Source organism: Leopardus geoffroyi, chromosome B4, assembly GCF_018350155.1.
Source record: "Leopardus geoffroyi isolate Oge1 chromosome B4, O.geoffroyi_Oge1_pat1.0, whole genome shotgun sequence".
Lineage (NCBI taxonomy): Eukaryota > Metazoa > Chordata > Mammalia > Carnivora > Felidae > Leopardus > Leopardus geoffroyi.
This window is the reverse complement of record NC_059341.1, coordinates 68990859-69014189: the sequence shown is the minus strand read 5'-3', so window position 1 is coordinate 69014189 and position 23331 is coordinate 68990859. Positions and strand designations below refer to the sequence as shown.

At 36.8% G+C, this 23331-nt stretch overlaps 1 protein-coding gene and 1 long non-coding RNA gene across 5 annotated transcripts in view; both read right to left on the bottom strand.

Moving 5' to 3' along the window:
* The window catches only part of CNTN1 (contactin 1), a 365054-nt gene that overhangs the window by 128759 nt on the left and 212964 nt on the right, over nt 1-23331 (bottom strand). For all 4 annotated transcript variants that reach the window (XM_045466117.1, XM_045466116.1, XM_045466115.1 and 1 more), the window contains 7 exons: nt 22551-22650; nt 22213-22394; nt 16428-16552; nt 15638-15755; nt 8953-9103; nt 2728-2855; nt 2254-2429 (listed from right to left, as the gene is read on the bottom strand). In XM_045466117.1, coding sequence (XP_045322073.1) covers nt 2254-2429; nt 2728-2855; nt 8953-9103; nt 15638-15755; nt 16428-16552; nt 22213-22394; nt 22551-22650 — 980 coding nt within the window. The remainder of the gene's footprint in view (nt 1-2253; nt 2430-2727; nt 2856-8952; nt 9104-15637; nt 15756-16427; nt 16553-22212; nt 22395-22550; nt 22651-23331) is intronic.
* LOC123591621 lies at nt 13010-15631 on the bottom strand. The gene is made up of 2 exons (XR_006709429.1): nt 13279-15631; nt 13010-13177 (listed from the first exon to the last, which is right to left on the bottom strand). It is a non-coding gene; the product is annotated as an uncharacterized LOC123591621 (long non-coding RNA).

Below are 23331 nucleotides of genomic sequence, written 5' to 3'. Positions count from 1 at the left end.
CAAATGTGCATTTAATATTTTTACTCAATTAAGTTACATATTTAGCTAGTGAATATGTGTTCTACCAGTGGTTATCACTTGGTGGAATAAAGCTGAAGCAGAGTTGGTGAGGCAAAGCGTGGCCTGCAGTGAGTTGTGCTCTGGATTAGCTGAGGGACAAGCACATGAACTTCTGTGGCTGTCATCTGCAAAAGGAGTCCAGTAAGTAATGACCAAAGTCGTTTATGTTTTTATGATCCATTTTATTATTTATTTCTTAACTATTATTCCAGTTATTTCTTTATTTTCCTCTCTTTTTAAGCTACCAGGCTCTTTTTCCTTTTTTCCTTTCTCCTTTCCTTCTTATCCCTATCTCTTTTCCTTCCTTTTCTCCTTTATTCCTGTCTCTTTTTTTTGAAATATTTATTTACATCAACAAACATAATGTAGCTATCATTTTAAAGTACATAAAGAAACTCCATATATGAAGTTCCAGCAAATTCAAAAGTCTTTTTCTTTTAAGTAAGATATTTGTTTAGCTCATTTTTCCCCTTAAAATGAGTGAAAACTGAGTAGCATTCACCTTACTTGCAAAATTAAACACAATTTGAGGAAATTACTAAAGATATCAGTGCTAATTTTACTCATGTTGGGAACAGGTATGAGTAAGCATACCAAAATATTTTTCAGAAATATAAGGAGAGATATCATATAAGGAGTATAATGTTAAAATAGTTCCCTGTTGTTATTTTCTAAAGTGTAAGTTTTGTTCTGAAAATGAAAGACAATCAGCAGGTTTACAGTAAATTTCTACTCATAGCTAGAGCTGTTAGATTTGCAGTTAATATGTAGAAAGCATACATACTGATTATTGCATTGATAGTAGTTTTATGAATCTATCTAATAAAAATTTAAGAAGAAATGTTTTCATCTAGTTAAAATCAGTCTCACTCAACCTGGTTGAATGCTTGTTTAGCTTTTTAAAGTGTAAAGTTCTAGAATTTTTTTAAAAGCTAGACAATTTGAAAGCATGCTATTATATGTACATATCAATCTTAAGGTTTCATAGGACTTTAAAAATCCCACATATTCCATGGAGTTAATTCAAACTTTTATTTATATATTTATAATTAACTTCTAAAATTAAAATCAGTTTTCTTTACTAAGCATATGTTCTAAAGAGGTTTTTAGGTTCCTTAACAATAGCATTCCTAGGAACAGACAGGAACAGTGGCCAATTTATCTTTTATATATAACTGACCCTTGAACAATACGGGGGTTGGGGGCACTAAACCCCTGCACAGTTGAAAATCCATTATAGCTTTGACTCCCCAAAAACTTAACTACTAAGAGCCGTCCATTGACCAGAAACTTTAGTAATAGTTAAACGGTCAATTAACACATATTTTGTATGTTGTATGTATCATATATTGTATTCCTATTATAAAGCAAGCTAGAGAAAAGAAAACGTGATGAAGAAAATCATAAGGAAGAGAAAATACATTTATGTACTGTACTTATTGAAAACATCCACGTGTAATTGGACCTAGCAGTTCAGACCCCATGTGGTTCAAGGGTCAACTGTTCGCTGTAACAGAGACAGTCCTATCTTGCACCAGCGATGTTCCTATGCAAGTCAGTATTCCTGCATTACTTACCAGTCCTTTCCCTTTATTTTCTTTATTTCTACACAGGGACACCACTATTTGTACTTATAGGACTAGTGTCATGTATGATTTCCTATTCTTAAAATACAGCCATTTAACCCTTCTAAAAATCACGTGACTATTTCCTCAAACCCTCCCATATACATATTTTGCCTATTTCTTACCCTCAAAGAATAAGAGAAATGCCTTAAAGTCATCATTATAACAAAGGATAAGGTCTTTGCTCTTACCTTATTTAAAATTATTACGAAGGCACTACAACCAAGAGTACAGATACAATGAGGTATAGTACACAGCAATATCAAAATGATATTGTAATGAAAGGAAAAATGAACCTAAAGCCCAATGAATATGTATTGATTAATATCTCTACCAGAATACTTACAGCCAGCCATTTTTGAAAAGGTTCAAGAGTGCTACAGGTAATATAAGTAAACCATGAAAAGCTTTTTTTTCTTTTTCTTTTTCTTTTTCTTTTCTTTTTTTTTTTTTTTTTTTTTTTTTGCTTGTTTTTCAGTCTCGTATGAATGATTAGAGTAAAAGGAGTTGCAGTGCAGACACATAGGGGTCAATGGAATGTTAATAAGATGAAACTTAAAACACATACCATAAAATTCCTCTGGTAATGAATGTTCTCTTTGTTAAAATCGATCACATAGCCATTGAAGGACCAAATAAATGTGAGATCCAGGGCGGGATCAAAGGACGCAGCACACTGCATGGTAGCATTTTCTCCAACAGTAATATCAGCATTAATTGGGGCCAATATAATTCGCGTGGGATCTACACATTGGAAAAAAAAGAATAAAGCACAATTCAAGAAAACATTAGATATCATATTATCTGGCAGTTTCAAAGAATAAAAGGTACTACATTTTTATTTCTCTGAACAAAGGGAGAAAGATGTTTTCAGATTTAAATTCTAGGAACAATTTCATTAAGCAAGAGATTTGCCCAATAGGTTTTTGAAATGGAAACTTATCAATACATGGACTGTCTTTGTGAATCATGTCTTATACTATATTAGAAACTAAGTACTATTAAACTAGAAAAAATTAATATTGATCTAATGGTTTCTTACCTGTAATAACAAGAGTGCCAGTGTTATTAGCCCTCCCTCTATTATTTTCTGCAAAGCATGTATAGATACCTCCATCATTTCTTGTAATGTTATTTATTTCCAAGCTGCCGTCTTCCCAAATGAGTATTCTATTCAAATGAGAGAAACACATTCTTCACAAAACTAATTTAATAAACATTTTACTATTCTGTCTTAGATTACAAACACTATCTTTTGATCATTACTATTTATACAAATTACTCGACAGTAACATTTTCTAAAGATGAAACATTCTAGCCTTTGTTTATACTATTTTTTCCAGCATTGACCAATTGCTTTAGAAAGCCATCTTCATCTTTTTCTTGGACTATTGCTGTAGTCTCTAACCGGCCTCCTGCTTCTATCCTTGCCTGTCTCTAGTCTCTTTTCCACATGTCAGTCAGACATGAAGACACAAGTGACATAAGTCACACCATGTCACTCTTCAGCTCAGTGAGATCACTCTGCAGCTCAGCTCCCTCCAGTGATTTTCCATCTCACTCATAGTAAGAGACACAGTCCTTTGATTGCCCTTTTAGTCCCTGGGCAATCTCAAAGCTTTTGCACATTGGAACCTTCAACAAAGCTTTGCTTAATAATTCTATTTAGCATTGCATGCATGCATATGTCACCGCTGCTGTCCAGGCACCCTCTCCAACCCATCCCTCCTCTAAGATTTTCTCTCCTAATATTCATGCCGTCACACATACTTCAGTTACTTATTAATCTATCCTTCCAATAGATGGTAACATTCCCATGCAAGGAATTTTTTATCTGCTTTGCTTGTGGCCCTGTCTCCAGCAGGTAATATATCTGTCTATTCATTCATTCATTCATTCATTAGAAAAAGAAAATCTGCGTGCCAGGAATTTAGAAGAGGAAGACACTAATTACTGATTAGGAAGTCAATCAACCTTTTCTTGAATGAATGCACTTCATGGAGTTTAATTGAAGCAAATGGTTTTTCATATACTGCCATAAAATGACTTAAAAACTGCTGTGGAACAGCCTCAAACCAGTCAAACCAGTCATAGGACTGAGATGAATGAGCCCAGGTCTTCCAGAAATGTGACCTCAGGACTTCAATTTGGACTTTTAAAAAATATATATATAATTTATTGTCAAATTGGTTTCCATACAACACCCAGTGCTCATCCTATTAAGTGCCCTCCTCCATGCCCATCACCCACTTTCCCCTCTCCCCCAATCCCAATCAACCCTCAGTTGTTCAGTCCTTAAGAGTCTCTTATGGTTTGGCTGCCTCCCTCTCTGTAACTTTTTTCCGCCTTCCCCTCCCCCCCTCCCTCCATCTTCTGTTAAGTTTCTCAGGATCCGCATATGAGTGAAGACATATGGTATCTGTCTTTCTCTGCCTGACTTATTTCACTTAGCATAATACCCTCCAGTTCCATCCATGTTGCTGCAAATGGCCAGATTTCATTTTTCCTCATTGCCAAGTAGTATTCCATCATATATGTATACCACATCTTCTTTATCCATTCGTCAGTTGATGGACATTTAGGCTCTTTCCATAATTTGGCTATTGTTGAAAGTGCTGCTATAAACATTGGGGTACACGTGCCCCTATTCAACTCAGACTTTAAAGTTAGCACAGACTATCGTTTCCACAGCTACAGAGGAATGCAAAAATATTTTTTAGTAATGTTTAAAGAAGGATATTCTAAAACCTTCCTTATTAACAGCTTCTGTAACAGATTAATATTTAGGAAATTCTTCTTTCAATGGAACCTAAATCTTTCATACTAACAACCTAAATCTATTCCCTGTCTGCCTCTTCCTCAGAGACTAGACACTATAAAAACTCATTATATATAACTAAATTGTATTTAACTTGTATATTTATTTAAAAACTTTAGGGGCACCTGGGTGGCTCAGTCGGTTAAGCAGCCGACTTCAGCTCAGGTCATGATCTCACGGTCCGTGAGTTTGAGCCCTGCGTCGGGCTCTGTGCTGACAGCTCAGAGCCTGGAGCCTGTTTCAGATTCTGTGTCTCCCTCTCTCTGACCCTCCCCCGTTCATGCTCTCTCTCTCTCTCTGTCTCAAAAAGAAATAAACATTAAAAAAATTAAAAAAAAAACTTTACTATGCTATATAATACTTTGCATTTTGATTCAATATCGAATTGCCTATCATTAGATTTTCACTTTCCTGAATGTACCATTCCAAAAACCTTAATTTATCTCTGAAGCTTGGTAGAGCACATGCCAACAATTATCCATCTATTCCACCTTAAGGGCGGAGCTTGATAAAGGAAAAACACCGTATATCTACCTTATTAAGAAAATACCAAATTTTCTTAATGCATTTCCACATAAGAAAATACCAAAAATTCCACCAATAATACATTCCAAGATTTCCTTTTGCCTCTTTATCCAGTTCCAACTTAAATTTATTTCAGAATACTTTCTTTTCCTTGAAGAGAAACTGTAGTTTCAAAATAATATCACCTTAAAAGTAACTATTTGGTACTGCAGAAGCTTTGGCATGTGCTCTAAGTTCTCCACTGTAAGAAGTATAATGGATCCACACAGCTGTTGCACTCAGAAATCCATCACTGTGTATGAGCCAAGGCTATACTTTCCAAAGGCTGGTCTCAGCCAATGACAACCTGAGAGGAATGTAAAGGCAAACCTGTTTCTAGGAGACATCAGATTCTTAGGAGCAGTTTGAGCTGGAGGACTCTCCAGTGGCCTCACCATATTCAGATCTGCCCTGAAATCTGAGTCATTTCCTTGGGCCTTCCTTCCTGCCCTCCCTTTCTCCTTCATCTGGAATCAGTCCTGCATCTTGGTCAGATGGTTGTCCAAACCTCTACCCAGTGCTATATTTTCCCATGTAGGCACTGCCATTAATAAATCTCCTGAATACTTACTCCTATATTGGCACCTGCTTCTCCAGAATCATATTAACAAGGACCAACATTAATGTGCCACACTTTTTTTTTTCACTAAAATCTAATGTGAGCCCTTAGCCAATGTTCCACTGCACTATCATTTAATTATTTTGCAGGAAGCTATGAAAATTATAGCCAATATGCAATGGAAAGAACAACAGTAATCATTCTTTCTAGAATCCACACTATTATTCTGTTTTCTCACATTAGCTCTCAGTTAACCTTTAGTATATCCAAAGAATATTCTTCTTTATGTCACTCATTTCACCTATTATTTCAGGCACTTATTTCGTGATACTAAAATTAATTTTTGGTAAGGATTACCATGGTAAGTTAACTTGATTTTTCTCTAATAATGGTCCCTATTTTTTTAATACATTTTTGGTTTATTTATTTATTTTAACAGAGACAGCATGAGTATGGGAGGGGCAGAGACAGAAGGGGAGAGAGAGAGAGAGAGAGAGAGAGAGAGAGAGAGAGAGAGAATCCCAAGCAACTCTGCACTTCCAACTCAGAGCCTGATGCAGGGTTCAAACTCATGAAACCCGAGTCGAAACCAAGAGTCGGACCCTTAACTGACTGAGCCACCCAGGAGCCCCTAATGGTCCCCATTCTTAAATCAATGCAGATCAAACTCTAGTGATCTTATCCTTATTTTCAGATAATCTGATATGGATAAGTAGTCCAATAAACTAGGAACTACTTGGTCTTTAATAAATTAGTCACTCACTTTTGCCAAAATTACCCCAGGATAACCTTCATTTTACTTGTTAATTGCTAAAGAATACTAACTCTAGAGAAGAAAAGAATTTTGGAGTTGCTCTCACATAAATGGCTCAGATAAAGATCACTTTAGAGCTGATAGCAGTCCATTAATATGAAATGAACAACTACAAATAAATTCTGTTGTAAACTGTATATCATTTAGCGCCAAGTAAAATCATACAATTGAGAACCTAATTACAATTTATCAAGATGTATGTTTCTTCTCTACTGATAGGAAATATCACATAAACCATTTTACAAGCCACTAATCAAGTGTGGCTAACTGTAATGTGGAACCATTTTCTGTAGTTTATTAATCAGAATGAGATTACAGTTATGCTGAAAGACAGTTATTCAGGTGCTCCTTGAATATTATTTTTAAACAGAAATGTTTTATTTCTCTAAAACCAATTTATTAGTTGAATTTTTCTTAATGCATACTATCTTACCACATTGAACTTTATTTTTATGTAAAATACTGTATCTATTATAAAATGGTGCTTATAATCTGAAAAATTAATGGATTAAAGCAGTGAGCAAAAATTGGATTTATAGAGTCTTTTGTCAAGAAGTAATACAACTTGATTCAAAGACTAAAAATATTCTGACAAGATTAAAATGGTAAGATTTTAGGAGCTAGAACACATATTGATATTTAGGAAAATATCCTTTTTCTTTTCCTTTTTTGAACACATGTTGATATTTAGGAAAAACAAGGCCATGAAACCAGGTTCTGAGAAATCCTTGGTCAGAAAGGCTCATGACATTGGTCCTCATCAGAATCAGAGCAAGATTTTTTTCATTTAGGGGAGAAAGTTAGTGGCGGGGGTGGGGAGGCTGAGGGCGATGCTGTGCCACAAGTTTATTGCAGGGGTAACTAAGTACCTAGATAAGGGACTTACCCTTTGGTCACAGTCTCTGCATTGCTCACTGTCTGATCATTAATGTTTCGGCAGAAAATTGAACAAATTAATTCTTCCTTTAACAATGATTCTGCTAGCATCATTTTGCTAAGGTCTTAATAAATCTTAGTCAAATCTATTCATTTTAAAAGTTAACGTGCTTGTGGAAATAACTACTGACCTTGTGCACTCCCTACCATCCCCCCCCCCCCATCTCGATCTCTGTCCCATACACAGCCACACTTGTGGCCATCCTAATAAGAGAACTGTGTTGGCATATGTTCATTCCATGTCAATATGACCCAAGTTGAAGTTTCAGTTTGGAGATTATCAACATACTTTCAAAAGTTTACTTTAACCATTCCAGGCTTCAGATACATCAAAATAGACATAATAATACCCATCTTACCTACTTTTTAAATTATTATTGTGAAGAAGATCTGTCTTATGCACTTTTGCTAGAATATTCTTTTTGAATGCAAAAACTACATCTTTTTCTCCTTTATTTAAGTCTTTAACAGATTTGGTTACTCAAAGATGGGGTCCAAGCCCCCTAGCCTAGAAAACATTATTGATGAGCTGGATTACTATATCTTATCTCTTAAAACTCTTCTCCACTTTCTCCTAAGGGAAAACCTCAGAAACCTAAGAATTCTTAAATTCTTCACCATCCTATACTCTCTGCCTCAGGGCCCTTGTACATAGTCCTTTCATTGCCTATAATATTTCTTTCTCCCCCACTTTCACAACCCATTTCCTATCCTGACTTTCTTTTCTCCATACTCAATATTACCTTATCTTCTCCTAGTACATTTATAGAAACCATTCAGTGTGCTTTTATTTTTTTTTTAATTTTTTTTTTCAACGTTTATTTATTTTTGGGACAGAGAGAGACAGAGCATGAACGGGGGAGGGGCAGAGAGAGAGGGAGACACAGAATCGGAAACAGGCTCCAGGCTCTGAGCCATCAGCCCAGAGCCCGACGCGGGGCTCGAACTCACGGACCGCAAGATCGTGACCTGGCTGAAGTCGGACGCTTAACCGACTGCGCCACCCAGGCGCCCCTCAGTGTGCTTTTAAATAAATATTATGAAGTCACATGCTTTATATTTTATCCTAAAGCTACCAAAACATTGGTAATCGTTTACTTGTTAGGAAGGTGAGAAATTCCAATTTATTTTAAAAGATGGGAAGGGGTGATTTATTCTTTGAAATGTACCTTTATATTTTTTCTACTGAAATATTTAATGGGCTAACTTCATAAAACTAAACCAAATATAAATGGATACAGAAGTCCGTGTTAGGGGAAAAGTAAGTCAGAGATCCTATTTTATTTCCCATTGTTCATTTTTTCCCCCCTCAGGACTTGGGCAATTAACCAAAATTCCCTGAGTCTCAATTTTCTAAATTTCTTATAAATTACAGAAGCCTAAAAATTGAACCTTGATTATCACAGATAACAGTGAAGGGTAAGTATTTCTTACTTTTGTTTATCTTAGAATTACAGTGCCTTCTGCAGAGGAAAGTTAGAACAGCCAACATTTACATAAGTCCTCTTTAAAGTCCTCTTTAAATGAACTTGGCCAAATAGTTCATTGCAATTGGATTTCTAGTTTCCGAACTGACCTGCTGCTATTGACGAGCCACTCTGTCCCTTTACTCCATGAGAATTTTGGCTTGGGTGCTGCTTTAGGTTTGCATTCAATTATGACCCTTCCTCCCTTAGCAGCTAAGATCTTTTTCTTCATAGGATTCATTTCAAAAGTTGGAGCCAAAGCTAAAAGGAAACAAATGATTATTTTTCTCTTTCACTAAAAAGGGAAAATAAAACATTTCTTCTATAGCATCTTTTATTCTTTTGATTAATAATCAACAGAAAACATTAATCCCACCAAATATTATCAGATATGACCATAAATATTTCATACCTAGTATTCATACATTTTTTTACTTAGTAACTTAACTGAGGTATATTTTACTTATAAAATTCACCCATTTTAAATGTATAAATCTTGCTGTTAACAGAATTAATTATTATGAATTTTAGTCACAATCAATTGCTATATACATATTTACCTTGAAGGTAACATCCAACTTAATTATTTTGACTTAATTGCACAAAGGAAGTTAGGTGGAAGACTGGAGTTATATTGAGCATCATTATTAATATCGACATACGGTCATAATTAATACCCTCAACCATACTTCGAATGACCTGTCTCCAGTGTACAAATGAGAGAACTGATATCTATTAAGATTATATAATTTGCCAAAGATGCCATAGGCAGTATCAGGTAGGATTCACAATTGAATCTTTTTCCTACTGATTTGCCAGCATCCTCTTTTAATTAAACAATATGATTCCCCCTTCAGTATGCAAACATTTCTTGAGCACCAACTGTGTGCAGACGCTCTGATGCCAAAATGAACATATGTCTGCCTTCACACCTACCTGCAAACATCCATGGGAGTGATGGATGCAATTAATTGAAGGGTACATGATTCACCTATAGTTTCTCCTTATGTCAAAGTACAGAGCTTACGAAAAACAGGATACAGAGCCTCTTAAAAGGTTACTTCAGTGATGACGTGCTCTATTTTTCTTTAGGTCTCCCACATCTGGCTCATTTCTCAATTTCCTTGTATTCTAGCAGAATTCTTGGCGGAGGGGGCATCCATTTATTTCTATACATCCAGTCTCTGTATGTAACTGTGTCCATTCTGTAGGCTTTTCCAGGCCCAAGTATATCTTTGTCCAGATATTAGCTTGTCATCTGCTAGTCCTGTGACTCTCAAATTCTATTTGTACATCAAAATAATGTGATGATCTTGGTAAAATGTTGATTAAGTAGGCCTGGTGTGGACCTGAGATTCAGCACTTCTAACAAGCTCTCAGGTGCTGTTATTGCTGCTGCTGCTCTGTGGGACACACTTTTATAGCAAGGATTTAGTTTATCTCATTGTTCTTTTGGGCTGAGTTTTGATAACTGACAATAAACAAACAAGTAACCAACCAACTTGTGTTGTACACCTAACTCCGTGTGTAGAATTTTGTAGAGGCTCAATAAATATTCTGGGTGACATATTGCTTGTCAAATAGGAAAGAAAGTTTAATGGAATTATATTTTAAAAACCTAAATTCATTTAGAAAATTAGAATTTTTCCTGAGTCTGAGTTTTAATGAAAAAAGTTGATTTCATACAGTTGTTTAAATGACTTCATACTTATCCAGTATCTGAATTTATAGTGAAAGAATCCAAACTATGTTCCTACATATTTTAGAAGTGGGTAAATGAGGGAATATTTGTCCCCAAACTAAGAAGACATGCATTTTTTTTTGTCTATCGTTCTTTTTTTTTTTAAATTTTTTTTTAACGTTTATTCATTTTTGAGACAGAGAGAGATAGAGCATGAATGGGGGAAGGTCAGAGAGAGAGGGAGACACAGAATCTGAAACAGGCTCCAGGCTCTGAGCTGTCAGCACAGAGCCCGATGCGGGGCTCGAACTCACGGACCGCGAGATCATGACCTGAGCCGAAGTCGGATACCCAAACGACTGAGCCACCCAGGCGCCCCTGTCTATCATTCTTTACTGTGTCTATTAAAAAGAATAGTATCTGGTGTAGAATAAGTTCCCAAAAAATATTTGGTGGGTGAATAAATGAATTACCTAGATAGCAAAGGAATATATATAGAGAGAAGCATTGTTTCTAAAGCTAATAAACAAAAATTGATTCAAACAAATATAAAGATGCCCAGAAACATTACTATAAGGCTGAAAACACTCAAGCAGTTTGTTTAATAAAAGCCATTAAACTACTGATAAATTTTGTGCTTGAATATGGAGAGATCTTTCATCCTGAGCTGTTGAATTTTCTTATTATTTTGTAACATAGCATGATAAGTAAATTTTAACAAAAAATAAAAAGCTAACATTTGGAAAAACATTCAAAGTCACCTCATATCTTGTATAAGAGTCAAAACTATTTTATTGTATTTCATAATAAAGAAATATGGTATGAAGCCTGAGCCTGAATGTTTGTTTGATACCCAAATAAAGTAGATTAAATATATCAGCAAAGAATTTTTACCTTGGAGGGAATAAATGGAATATGATCTTCAGCATTATAACAAGAGACTGGGAAAATTAAAATTAAGAAGGCCTCAACTCTTCTTAAAGTTAGTTTTATATATTCTTTCATATTTTTTAGTGTTAATTTATAGTGATAGCAATAATTAAAAAAAATTTTGGGGCGCCTGGGTGGCGCAGTCGGTTAAGCGTCCGACTTCAGCCAGGTCACGATCTCGCGGTCTGTGAGTTCGAGCCCCGCGTCGGGCTCTGGGCTGATGGCTCAGAGCCTGGAGCCTGTTTCCGATTCTGTGTCTCCCTCTCTCTCTGCCCCTCCCCCGTTCATGCTCTGTCTCTCTCTGTCCCAAAAATAAATAAACGTAAAAAAAAAAAAAAAAAAAATTTTAATGTTTATTTATTTTTGAGAGAGACAGAGACAGAATCCGAAGCAGGGTCCAGGTTCCGAGCCGTCAGCATAGAGCCCGACGCGGGGCTTGAACCCACAGAGATGTGAGATCATGACCTGAGCCAAAGTCAGACACCCAACCAACTGAGCCACCCAGACGCCCCTGATAGCAATATTTTAAAGAATTTCCCTTTGGTGTAGCAATAATAAAATAGGCCACACTTTATAGTCACTGCTTTATCTTTTTGGTAATCAGTTGTAGAAGACAAAGCCTGGCTACATCTAGATTCATTACTTATAACATGACTAAAGCTGATGACAGCTAATTAAAATAAAATGAAAAGGACACATTACAGTAAGGCCTTAATTAAAGTAGTTGTAATGAAAGTAAGGAGAATGTGAGATTTATGGGGTAACATTGAGAAATTTAGTAGATGTGATAGAAATAAAAGATGTAATGAATTATGTCATTCTATAGAACAGAATTTTTCAGGATAAGGTGAGTGAGAAATAAGGATTATAGCTTCAGACACACTAAGTCTGGGTTATCTGTGAGGTTACCAGATGAACATTCCTATTAGGAAGCTTTATATTGCGCTACGGATAAAAACCTGAGCCAGTGATATAAAGAATCAATGATAGTTAATGGAAGAAGAAGAAATTATCAAGGATTTCTAAAAATTTGAAAATAATAATTTGGGAATAATAATATAGAATATGAGAAAAAAGTGGGTTACAGAATAGAATGAAACCATAAGAATGGAATCTGAGAGCAAGATTTCTAACTGAGCAGAGGAAAGGGTAAAGAGGAAAAAATAAAAATGATCAATAAGAAATAATCTGGGAGGTATGAAAGCATGGAGTCTCCAAAGCCAAAGAAGCAGAGAATTCAAGAATAAAACATGATTAAAAGGAGAGGCAGCATGAAAGATATGAACACACATATGCACATGGAGAAGAGATATCTGTTCATATCAAGTACAGGGTAAGTGAAAAGAAATGAATATAGGGCAGAGGTAAAGGGATTACAGGCATACCTCAGAGATATTCCAGGTTAGGTTCCAGACCACCCCAATAAAGCAAAAATCACAAGTGAGTCACATGAATTTTTTGGTTTCCCAATACATACAACAGTTATATTTACACTATATTATAGCCTATTCGCTGTGCAAATGGCGTTATGTCTGAAAATAAACAATGTACATACCTTAATTTAAAAATACTTTATTGCTAAAAAATGCTAACCATCATATGAGCTTTCAGCGAGTCATAGTCTTTTTGTTAGTGGAGGGTCTTGCCTCCATGTTGATGGCTGTTGACTGATCAGGGTAATGGTTGCTGAAGGTTGGCGGTGGGGGGGGCATCTGTGGAAATTTCTGAAAAAAGACAACAATGAGGCTTGCCCCATCGATTGACTCTTCCTCTCATGAAAGATTTCTCTGTGGTATGTGATGCCTTTTGATAGCATTTTACTCACCACTGAACTTCTTTCAAAATGGGAGCCAATCCTCTCAAACCTAGCCATGCTTTATCAGCTAAGTTGATGTAATATTCTAAATCCTTTGTTGTCATTTCAACAATCTTCACAGCATCTTCACCAGGAGTATATTCCACCTCAAGAAACTACTTTATTTGCTCATCCATAAGAAGCAACTCTTCATCTGCTCAAGATTTATCATGAGATTAGAAGAATTCAGTGAAATCCTCAGGCTCCACTTCTAATTCTATTTCTCTTTCTAGTTCCACCACATCTACAGCTACTTCCTCCACTGAAGTCTTGAACCTCACAAAGTCATCCCTGAGGGTTAGAATCAACTTCTTCCCATCTCCTGCCCATGTTGATGATATTTTGCATCTTCCCATGAATCATGAAAGTTCTTAATGGTATCCAGAATAGTGAATCCTTTTCATAGATTTTTCAATTTGCTTTGCCAAGAGACATGAGAGAAATCACCATCTGTGACACCTAGAGCCTTATGAAATGCAGTTCTTAAATAATAAAATTTGAAAGTTGAAATTGCTCCTTGATTCAAGGGCCTCAGAATGGATGTTGTGATAGCAGGCATGAGAACAACATTAATCTCACGTACATCTCCATCAGAGTTCTTGGGTGACCAGGTGTGTTGTCAAGGAGCAGTAGTATTTTGAAAGGAATCTTTTTTTTTTTTTTTTTCTGATAAGTAGTTCTCAACAGAGGGCTTAAAATATTCAGTAAACCATGTTGTCAACAGATGTGCTGTCATCCAGTCTTTGTTGTTCCCTTTACAGAGCACAGACAGATTAGATTTAGCATAATTCTTAAGGGCTGTAGGATTCTCAGAATGGCAAATGTGCATTGGCTTCAACTGAAAGTCACCAGCCACATTAGTCCCCAACAAAAGTGTCAGCTGTGAAGCCATTTCCTCTTTTCTCTACTCTAAACCTCATGAACCAACCTGAGCTAGTTTTAAACTTTTCTTCTGCAGCTTCCTCCCCTCTTTCAGTCTTCACAGAATTGAAGAGAGTAAGAGCCTTGCTCTGGATTAGGCTCTGGCTTAAGTGAATAATGTGGCTGATCTGATCTTCTATTCAGACCACTAAAACTTTCTTCAAATCAGCAATAAGGCTGTTTTGTTCTCTTATCATTCATGTGCTCACTAGACCTGCACTTCTAATCATAAGAACTTTTCCTCTGCATGCACAACTTGGCTAACTGGTTAGCACAAGAAACCTAGCCTTCAGCCTATTTCAGCTTTTGACATTCCTTCCTCGTTAAGCTTAATCATTTCTAGCTTTTGTGTGAAAGTAAGAGATGTCTGACTCTTCCTTTCATTTGAACACCCAGAAGCCATTGTAAGCTTATTGACTGGCCTAATTTCAATATTGCTGTGTCTCAGAGAATAGGGAGGCTCGAGGTGAAGGAATGTGGGCAGTCAGAACACACACATGTATTGATTAGGTTTGCTCTCGTATATGGGCCTGGTTCATGGTGCCTGAAAACAGTTTCAATAGTAATATCAAAGACCACTGACTACAGATTAACATACCAAATATAATAATAATGAAAAAGTTTTAAATATTGTGAAATTACCAAAATGTAATACAGAGACATGAAGTAAGCCAATGTTGTTGGAAATATGCCTGCTCGCTGCAGGATTGCAATAAACTTTCAATTGGTAAAAACGCAGTACTGTGAAATGCAATGAAACGAGACAAGGTATGCCTGTTTTAGAGAGGAGAGATACTCACGCCTCTGGATGAAGAACATGAAGGGGAAAATGTAGTAAAGATTTACATACTTTTGAATGTGGATAGGAAATTGATATATTTTATTTCAAAGGGTTTCAATTGTTATGGCAGAGTAAGAAAGCGATACCAAAGAAGGAGTCAGGGTGGAGTAAAGAGCTTGAGGAATGTCCTGAGGATTTTAAATATCAATTGTAGGATATGAGATCCAAAGACTGCTATAACTAGCAAGTGCTGAAGATCCATCTGAGACTGGGTCACATGCCTTGTGGAAGCATCAATCACCACAATGTGATTTTCAGGAAGTATTTAACAGCCCAGACATAGGAGAGAATAAGACTTGTAAAAACTGGCGTATGTAAAGTTTGCTTTACCTGTAAATCATTTTTTTAAATTATTGTACTCCATGCTGCCTCTAACTTATTTACTGTTCTCCAATGAAAGAAGGGAAATAAAACAACAATATCACCCTGTTCCAAACCACATTTTGAAAGTTGTCACCTTTAGCGATCCAACATACAATCAAATATGATCTGCAGAAACCCTTATGATCACTGTTTAATGTGGTGCTTTCTTGCTGAATGTTATCAGAAACTAGAAATGATACTGACCCAAGATCTTCAACTCCGCATTTGCATATATGGCTCCATGTGTGTTTTCAGCTATGCACTGGTACATGCCAGCATTTTCAAAAGTCACATCATACAGTCTCAACTCCCCTTTATGATACTGAAAAGAAGACAAAGCAAAATACATTCCCTTGATCAACTTTAACAGAAAAGCTTTTATTTAAGTCTGGGCCGGTTTGCCTTTTCATTCAGGTACAATATTTTGCCCCCACTGTTAACTAAGCCAGATACGGTAGGGTTTAAAACCCACTTACCATGCCCAGTGGCTCTTGTTCTATTCATCCTACAGAGCTGGGAGTCCACTTTTTCCCTCTTGGCCCAGCTGGGAGATTACAGAGGGAAGGTACAGAAGGGCCCCACTGCTGCTACTTGTCCCCAGGGCTAAAAGTAGAACCTTCCCTCTTACCTCTGTTTCTGTGGGGTCAGGGAAATAGTGGCCAAAAAAAAGAGGACAATATCAGGTAGTAGAGAAGGAAAAGTAGGAAGCAGGGCAAAATGTGGAACAAAGGGCAAAATAAGGAGAGAGAGGAAGAGAGAGAGAAGGTAGACATAAGATTGCAGAAAAGTTGTTTTAAATTGAAAGAAGATAATTTATTGTTCACTTCCTTGTTTGCCTTTGTTAGAAGACTTTTTTACTTATTTATTTATTTATTTAATTTTAGGGCCAAGATACCCTTACTCTATTGATTCTCTTGCTAAATTTATCTGAGGACCACTGGAAATGGTGCCTGAGTATGGACTCAAGAAACGCAAAATGCTTGAACATACATACCGCGTATCCATTTTTCAGCCATCGGATTGTAGGGATGGGCTTCCCTGTGGCCACACAAGGCCAATAGAGGTCACTGCCTATATCCACCTCTGTGTCATTGATATGTTCTACCCACTCAGGAAACGCTGAAAGTTAAAGAACATTGTAAGTGTCAGACTCAAATCTCAACACTCAAAATAATCTCAAGAATGCAAATGTCACATTTGGTTGATCTTCTGGAGAATACATCAGATATTATATATGCCATAAAACCAGCGTTAGAGCCGTTGAAATTGCATCCCCATAGGTCTTCAGGTAAATTTTATCCTACATTGTTATAACATGAAGTAAATATAATCAATTCATAATTATTTTCCTATTTGTGAACCATGTGTTGTTAGAAAGCTAATTCATGAGTAACACTACACTAATTTATCTTTTCTTATAACTTAAATCTTTCAAAATGACAATTAAGGTTTTAAAAAAATATGTCTTGGGGCACCTGGGTTGCTCAACTGGTTAAGCATCTGCCTTCTGCTCAGGTCATGATCCCACGGTTTGTGAGTTCAAGCTCCATATCAGGTTCTGGGCTGACAGCTCAGAGCTCGGAGCCTGGAACCTGCTTCAGATTCTGTGTCTTTCTCTCTCTCTGCCCCTCCCCTGCTCACACTCTGTCTCTCTCTCTCTCTCTCAAAAATGAATAAACATTAAAAAATTAAAAATTTCTCACCTGCAGGAGGGGGCATGGGCTAAATGGGTAAGGGGCATTAAGGAATCTACTCCTGAAATCATTGTTGCACTATATGCTAATTTGGATGTAAATTAAAAAATAAAATTAAAAAAAAATTTCTCACCTGTAACATTTTTAAAAAATTATGTTTTGGGGCACTTGGGTAGCTCAGTTGGTCAAGTGTCCAACTTTGGCTCAGGTCATGATCTCGTTGTTTGTGAGTTCAAGCCCCACATCAGGCTCTGTGCTGACAGCTCAGAGCCTGGAGCCTGCTTCAGATTCTGTGTCTCCCTCTCTCTCTGCCCCTCCCCTGCTCACTCTCTTTTTCTCAAAAATAAATAAACATTAATTTTTTTTTTTAAATTATGGCTTCATTGAGTATGACACTAAGTATTTTCTTTTGGAATAAAGAATCAAAATTTTTTCCACTTCCTCAGGTGTCCTCCTTTTGATGTACCGTTCACCTAGTGGTCACTGTCACATTTTACTGTAGGATTAGATAAATGCCTTGATCACATAATTACTCTTTCAATATTAGAAACCACATACAGGAGCTATAATTGGTGAAATCCATGCTTTAGTGAAATTAATTTCAGCTTCATCATTTCATCTGATCTGGTAGCTAAAGAAAACTGCTAAGTATTTCCCATACCACAAGTAAATATGTCTAGAGAGCAAGCAAATGGACACTATGACATTTTTTTGAGTATTTAAGTTAAATAGTTTCAATAAATGTACGTAGGGGTGCCTGGGTGGCTCAGTCGGTTAAGCCTCTGACTTTGGCTCAGGTCATGATCTCACGGTTTGTGAATTCAAGCCCCACATTGGACTCTCTGTTGTCAAGACACAGCCTGCTTCAGATTTTGTGTTCCCTTCTCTGTCTGCCGCCCCCCACTTGTGCTCCCTCTTTCTCTCTCATAAATAAATAAATAAATAAATAAATAAATAAATAAATAAATAAATAAATGAATGAATAAATAAATAGCTGTAGGTAAATAAATTGATATAAAATAAAGGAGGTAGGAATAGAGAATTAATTGTGAGTGGAGGAGAGTATTTTATTTTCTTTAAAAAAGAAAACTTTGATATATTAATTTTATGACAAAATAATATACATGTCTTATAGAAAGTATTTAATACATATAAATAATAAAGAGTATAAAACATTTTTATGATCTCACTAGATATAATCCCATCAAGATTATATGCGTGTGTGTATTTATAACACAATAATCTGATTTAGTATATTTTCACTTATCATTACATTTTGGTAACATATGTAGACAGTTATAAAAATTAAATATTGATAAGAATGTTAATTGAGAGAGGTTTTATTTTGTAGACAATCTTGGCAATACATAAAACAGGAATATGAGCACCTTTCATGCCTTGGACTCTAACACACAAGATATCACATTAAAAAATACAATAAGAATAAATAATGGAATCAGCTTGACTATGATTTAATTTTGTAAACTGGTTGTTTGATTACACCAAAAGATAAAAACTGAGTGTGTTTCATTAGTAAAGGAATAATAATAGTTCCCTTAATAAGATTCCCTTACAAATATCTGCTGTCACCTTGATTCTTCTAAAGAATTAGACATTAGATAGTTTAGAACTCTACTCGGCTAAAAACCTGGATCATAGTTTTCTTAGTACACCGAATAAAAACAGATCTATAAGCACTAGAAACCTGGTAGAATGCCAGCTTTATTTAAAAAATGTAATGTAAGACTCTAACCAGAATTTTCCTCTCTTCTGGAGGTCACCTATGTATACTTGATATGTATCAAGTGAATTTTGTTGGGGTACTGAATATACAAGTCTAGGGTTCCAAGAAAGTATCTGGGTCAGAATTTTCAGGTGCTAGAGCCTAATTAAAGCCATGATCATAGGTGAAATCACCAAGGTTGTGAGGAAATAGAGAAGATTTTCAGAGACAAACTCTGCTTGCTCCCATGTTCGAAGGGCATATGGATTGAGGAGGAGAATGTAAGTGGTGCATAAGGATGTTAGCAAAGTATGGATCCCAGATGCGAAGCACAGAGAGCGGACGGTGGAGGACAGCACAGTCAACAGGGGCGTCTGTTGCTGCTGGATCAGGTAAGACACAGCTGCGAAGTGGCCATTTGCTTCAGCAACATAACGTCATTGGTGATCAAGACAAGATTCCAGCAGGGAGGTAGGTATGAGACTCAAACAAGAGTGAATTTTAAAAAGAAGAAAAATTGACCACAGCATATTTAGAAAGTATAGACAAATCTGTCAGGGAGACAAGAAGAAGGGAAATGGAGCAGCAGCCAGAGTTAAAAATATTTTAAAGAAGTAGGAAACAAGAGCCACTATACACTGATGAGAATGATCCATTGAAAAAAACGATTACTTTCGCCGGAGAGGGAATTGCTGGAACAACAGCCTTAAGGAAGTAGGAGGGTACAATCAAGCACAGAGTAGAGGTGTCGGCCTCAGATAGCAGCTGAATCCATAGCAATGAGATATGGGTAAAGGTATTGGATAGATGTGGGGTGGGAGCCTGTGGAAGTTCTAACTTGATCTTTCATTTTCTCAGGGAAAGAAGAAGCCAAGTTATCAGCTGAGAGTAAGTTTGAAGGAGGAGGTGTTAGGGTTTGAAGTAAACTGTGAAGGCATGAGTAGGTCATCCAAGGGACTGCAAGACTAAGTGGGCCTGTGGAAGTAAAATATAATTTCCAGGCAGCACCAAGGGCCCAGTTGAAGTTAGTGATGAATAATTTAAAATGCTCTAATAAGTATGGTGATGTTTATCTCAAGTCATATTCAAGCCCCTGGTTCAGGTACTGTAGGCAAAAACCTCGATTTTTCCGGGGTTGGCCTTTTACAAAGGTAGTAAGACAAAAGAGAAGGTGGTGAGTGCATTGTGGAGGAGTGCAGGGGAACAGTTATGAATGATCACAGGTTTAGGGAAGAGGTAGTAGAGGTTAGTGGAAGTGAAAGAATGTTAAACCGTTGCTAGATTAATTGGTTAGTTCCTGGTAGAGTCCAAGGGTATTAGAGAGACTGAACTAGAAAGATAGGAAATAGTGGTTTGAAAGAAATGTGTTAAATTGAGATGATAAAGGGATTGTAATTTGGAGGGCTCAGTTATTAGGTGTCTAACTCTTGTTTTTGGCTCAGGTCATGATCTCACAGTTGATCATGAGATTAAGCCCCACATTGGGTCCATGCTGAATGTATAGCCTGCTTGGGATTCTCTCTCTCTCTCCCTCTCTGCACCCACACCCCTATCTAAAAATAAATAAACATTAAAAAAATAAAGGGATTGTACTTTTTGGTAACATTGAGGTCTGAAGTGTGGCCATGGGAACGGGTTGCTCAGGTGGGTTGACAGACAAGATCATTAGGGAAGAGGAGTTCAATAGAACTGAGAGGCCAAACTACTAAAGATAATCATAGTCTAAGTTGATTTTGATGTCACTAAGAATGTCAAGAGTAGTGTTCTGGTTTGTAAGAGCTGCCAAGAGCAAAATCCTTAGAGAAATGAGGGGGTTTGTCCTGACAGATAGTTAACTGGACATTTAAAGGAAAAGAGATGGAGGGTAGTCTAGAAACAGTGTATGGAACAAGAAGAGCAGGTATACTGCAAGCCAAAGGGAATGAGAGCTGTGGAAGAAAATTAGCCACTGCCTGAGAGGATTACAGGGGAAGCAGTGTCTTTAAGGGAGAACCATGTTTTAGCTAAGTGAGAAGTGCAGAGTAGAAGTTACAGAGAAGTTGAGAATATAGGAGATTGCGATGACAGCAGCCTGTGTGTTGTGGAAAGTATGGTACAAAGGTTTCAGAAGTTAGGGATGGGGAGGAGATGGAGACTGAGAAGGACATGTGCAGAGCTGTGTAGGTGTTAAAGTTCAGATGATAAGGGAGGCCTGGAGTGCGTGGCTTTCTGTGCCAAATAGAATGAACAGGGTAAAGGCAAAAAGAGCCTAATCCTGGTGAATTCTATGGGATGGTGGTGGTGAGACTTCATGTGTTAAGTCATTGGAGGCACTTACTTCATCCCTGTATAGACAGAGGCCTGGGTCTGGGTAGGGGCCACAATGCCCCTTCTCCATTCTGATATCACAGTTTGGCTCTCACATGTGTATGGAGGCATATGTTCAGTTGCTTGTGTATACTGGTATAAATGTAGAGGTTTGTATATAGTATGAAAACAGTATGAATCCTGGACAGAGGACAGAGAGAGTATTTCTCTTATCTAGTTCCACTTGTTCCTGTCATAGTGTGTGTCTCTGAGTAGACACTCAATGGATGCTTATCCTTTAAATGAATGGGCTTACTGAAACCTTAGATGTTTGCTTAGTTGTGATCTTTAAGTTTTATATTGTACAATAATACAGAAATAATTTCAGCCTGAAAAGTTTCAAGTGGTCCCTGATAAACAACATTCTATCCCCCTAAATATAAGTGTGTGTGTGTGCGTGTGTGCGTGTGTGTGGGTGTGCGTGTGTCTGAATCAAACACTTGACCAAGAAAATTGCTTCAAAAAAATTCTTTTTTTCCTCTTTTGGAAAAAAGGAGGTTCTCAAACTGTGGCTCCTGGTCTGGTAGCATTAGCATCTTTTAGGAACTTGTTAGAAATACAGATTCATGGGCCCTAAATAGAACTTTCTAACTCAGAAACTCTGGGAACCAGCAATCTGTGTTTTAACAAGCCCTCCAGGTGATTTTGAAGCATACTTGAGTTTGCAAGTCAGTGGCTTAGCCTGAGTCATAATGCATAGTTTCTTCTACAAATAAAAAGGTACTGGGGGAAAAAAAGAACAAGGAAGGGAGTCAACAAGTTACATCAATTGTATTTTCAGAAAATTATCAAGAACACTACTATGAATCCATTGGTGTTAGTATGATGCTAATAGAAGTTTATAACTTTTATAAGCCATATTTGTGACTTCATTAGATGGATAAATATTTCACCTTTTTGCATAATATAAGATACATCACTGTTTTTAAACTATCATATACTAGCTTTTCAAGTATGGAAATGGCTATAAATAAGATACTGATGCAATTTACAGAAAATTAAAATAACATGTCTACCTTGAACATAAATTCTTGCCTGGTGTTTATCCTTTCCTCTATTGTTCTCAGCCTCACATTCATATGTGCCTTCATCTTCTAGCTGAATATTGAAGATCTTGAGGACAGCCCCAGAGGTGCTGATCTCAGCAGTACTTGGCATTGGTTCTAGGACCTTCCGCCATCGGATATCAGGAACGGGACTTTAAATAGGAGATAACAAAAGCTAAGGGTCCACAACATTTCAAAGTAAATTACTTTGTTTCTCTATAGCTAAACACTTACATCATTTATTTCCTAAATGGTACAAAAATTAATATATTTCTATATATGTTAATAAAAAATATAAGTATACTTACTTGCCAAGCGCAAAACACTCTAATGTCACATTTTGGCCCATCAATGCATAAATGTCCTTGAACTGAACTATGATATCAGCAGGATATGGTTTTGTTGTTCCTAATATCAAGAAAAATACAAATATCCACTAATTATTAGGCAGAATGAAAAGAGTTTTTTTTTTTTTCAATATTGTAATTTTGATAGAATTACTTCAGTATGGAAGACATTTCTCAAGTACTGGGAACTATCTGATCATATCACAATGCATAGACTTATTTGTTTATGCATAGTATGTATATAGCATAAATTTCATCAAGCATTTCCAATCATATTGACTCATTCTCAAGCTGTGTAACTAATTTTACTCAATTCACTAAAAAAAATTTTCAAGGGGCACCTGGGTGGCTCAGTCGGTTAAGTGGCTGACTTCGGCTCAGGTCATGATCTCGCGGTCCGTGAGTTGGAGCCCCGCGTTGGGCTCTGTGCTGACAGCTCAGAGCCTGGAGCCTGTTACGGATTCTGTGTCTCCCTCTCTCTGACCCTCCCCTGTTCATGCTCTGTCTCTCCCTGTCTCAAAAATAAATATAAAAATTTTTTTTTCAAGAAGTCTTAAAGAGCATCAAAAATGTGTGAAACACTTCTCTAAAGAAGACATCCGGATGGCCAACAGGCACATGAAAACATGTTCAGCGTCGCTCCTTATCAGGGAAATACAAATCAAAACCACACTCAGGTATCACCTCACGCCAGTCAGAGTGGCCAAAATGAAGAAATCAGGAGACTATAGATGCTGGAGAA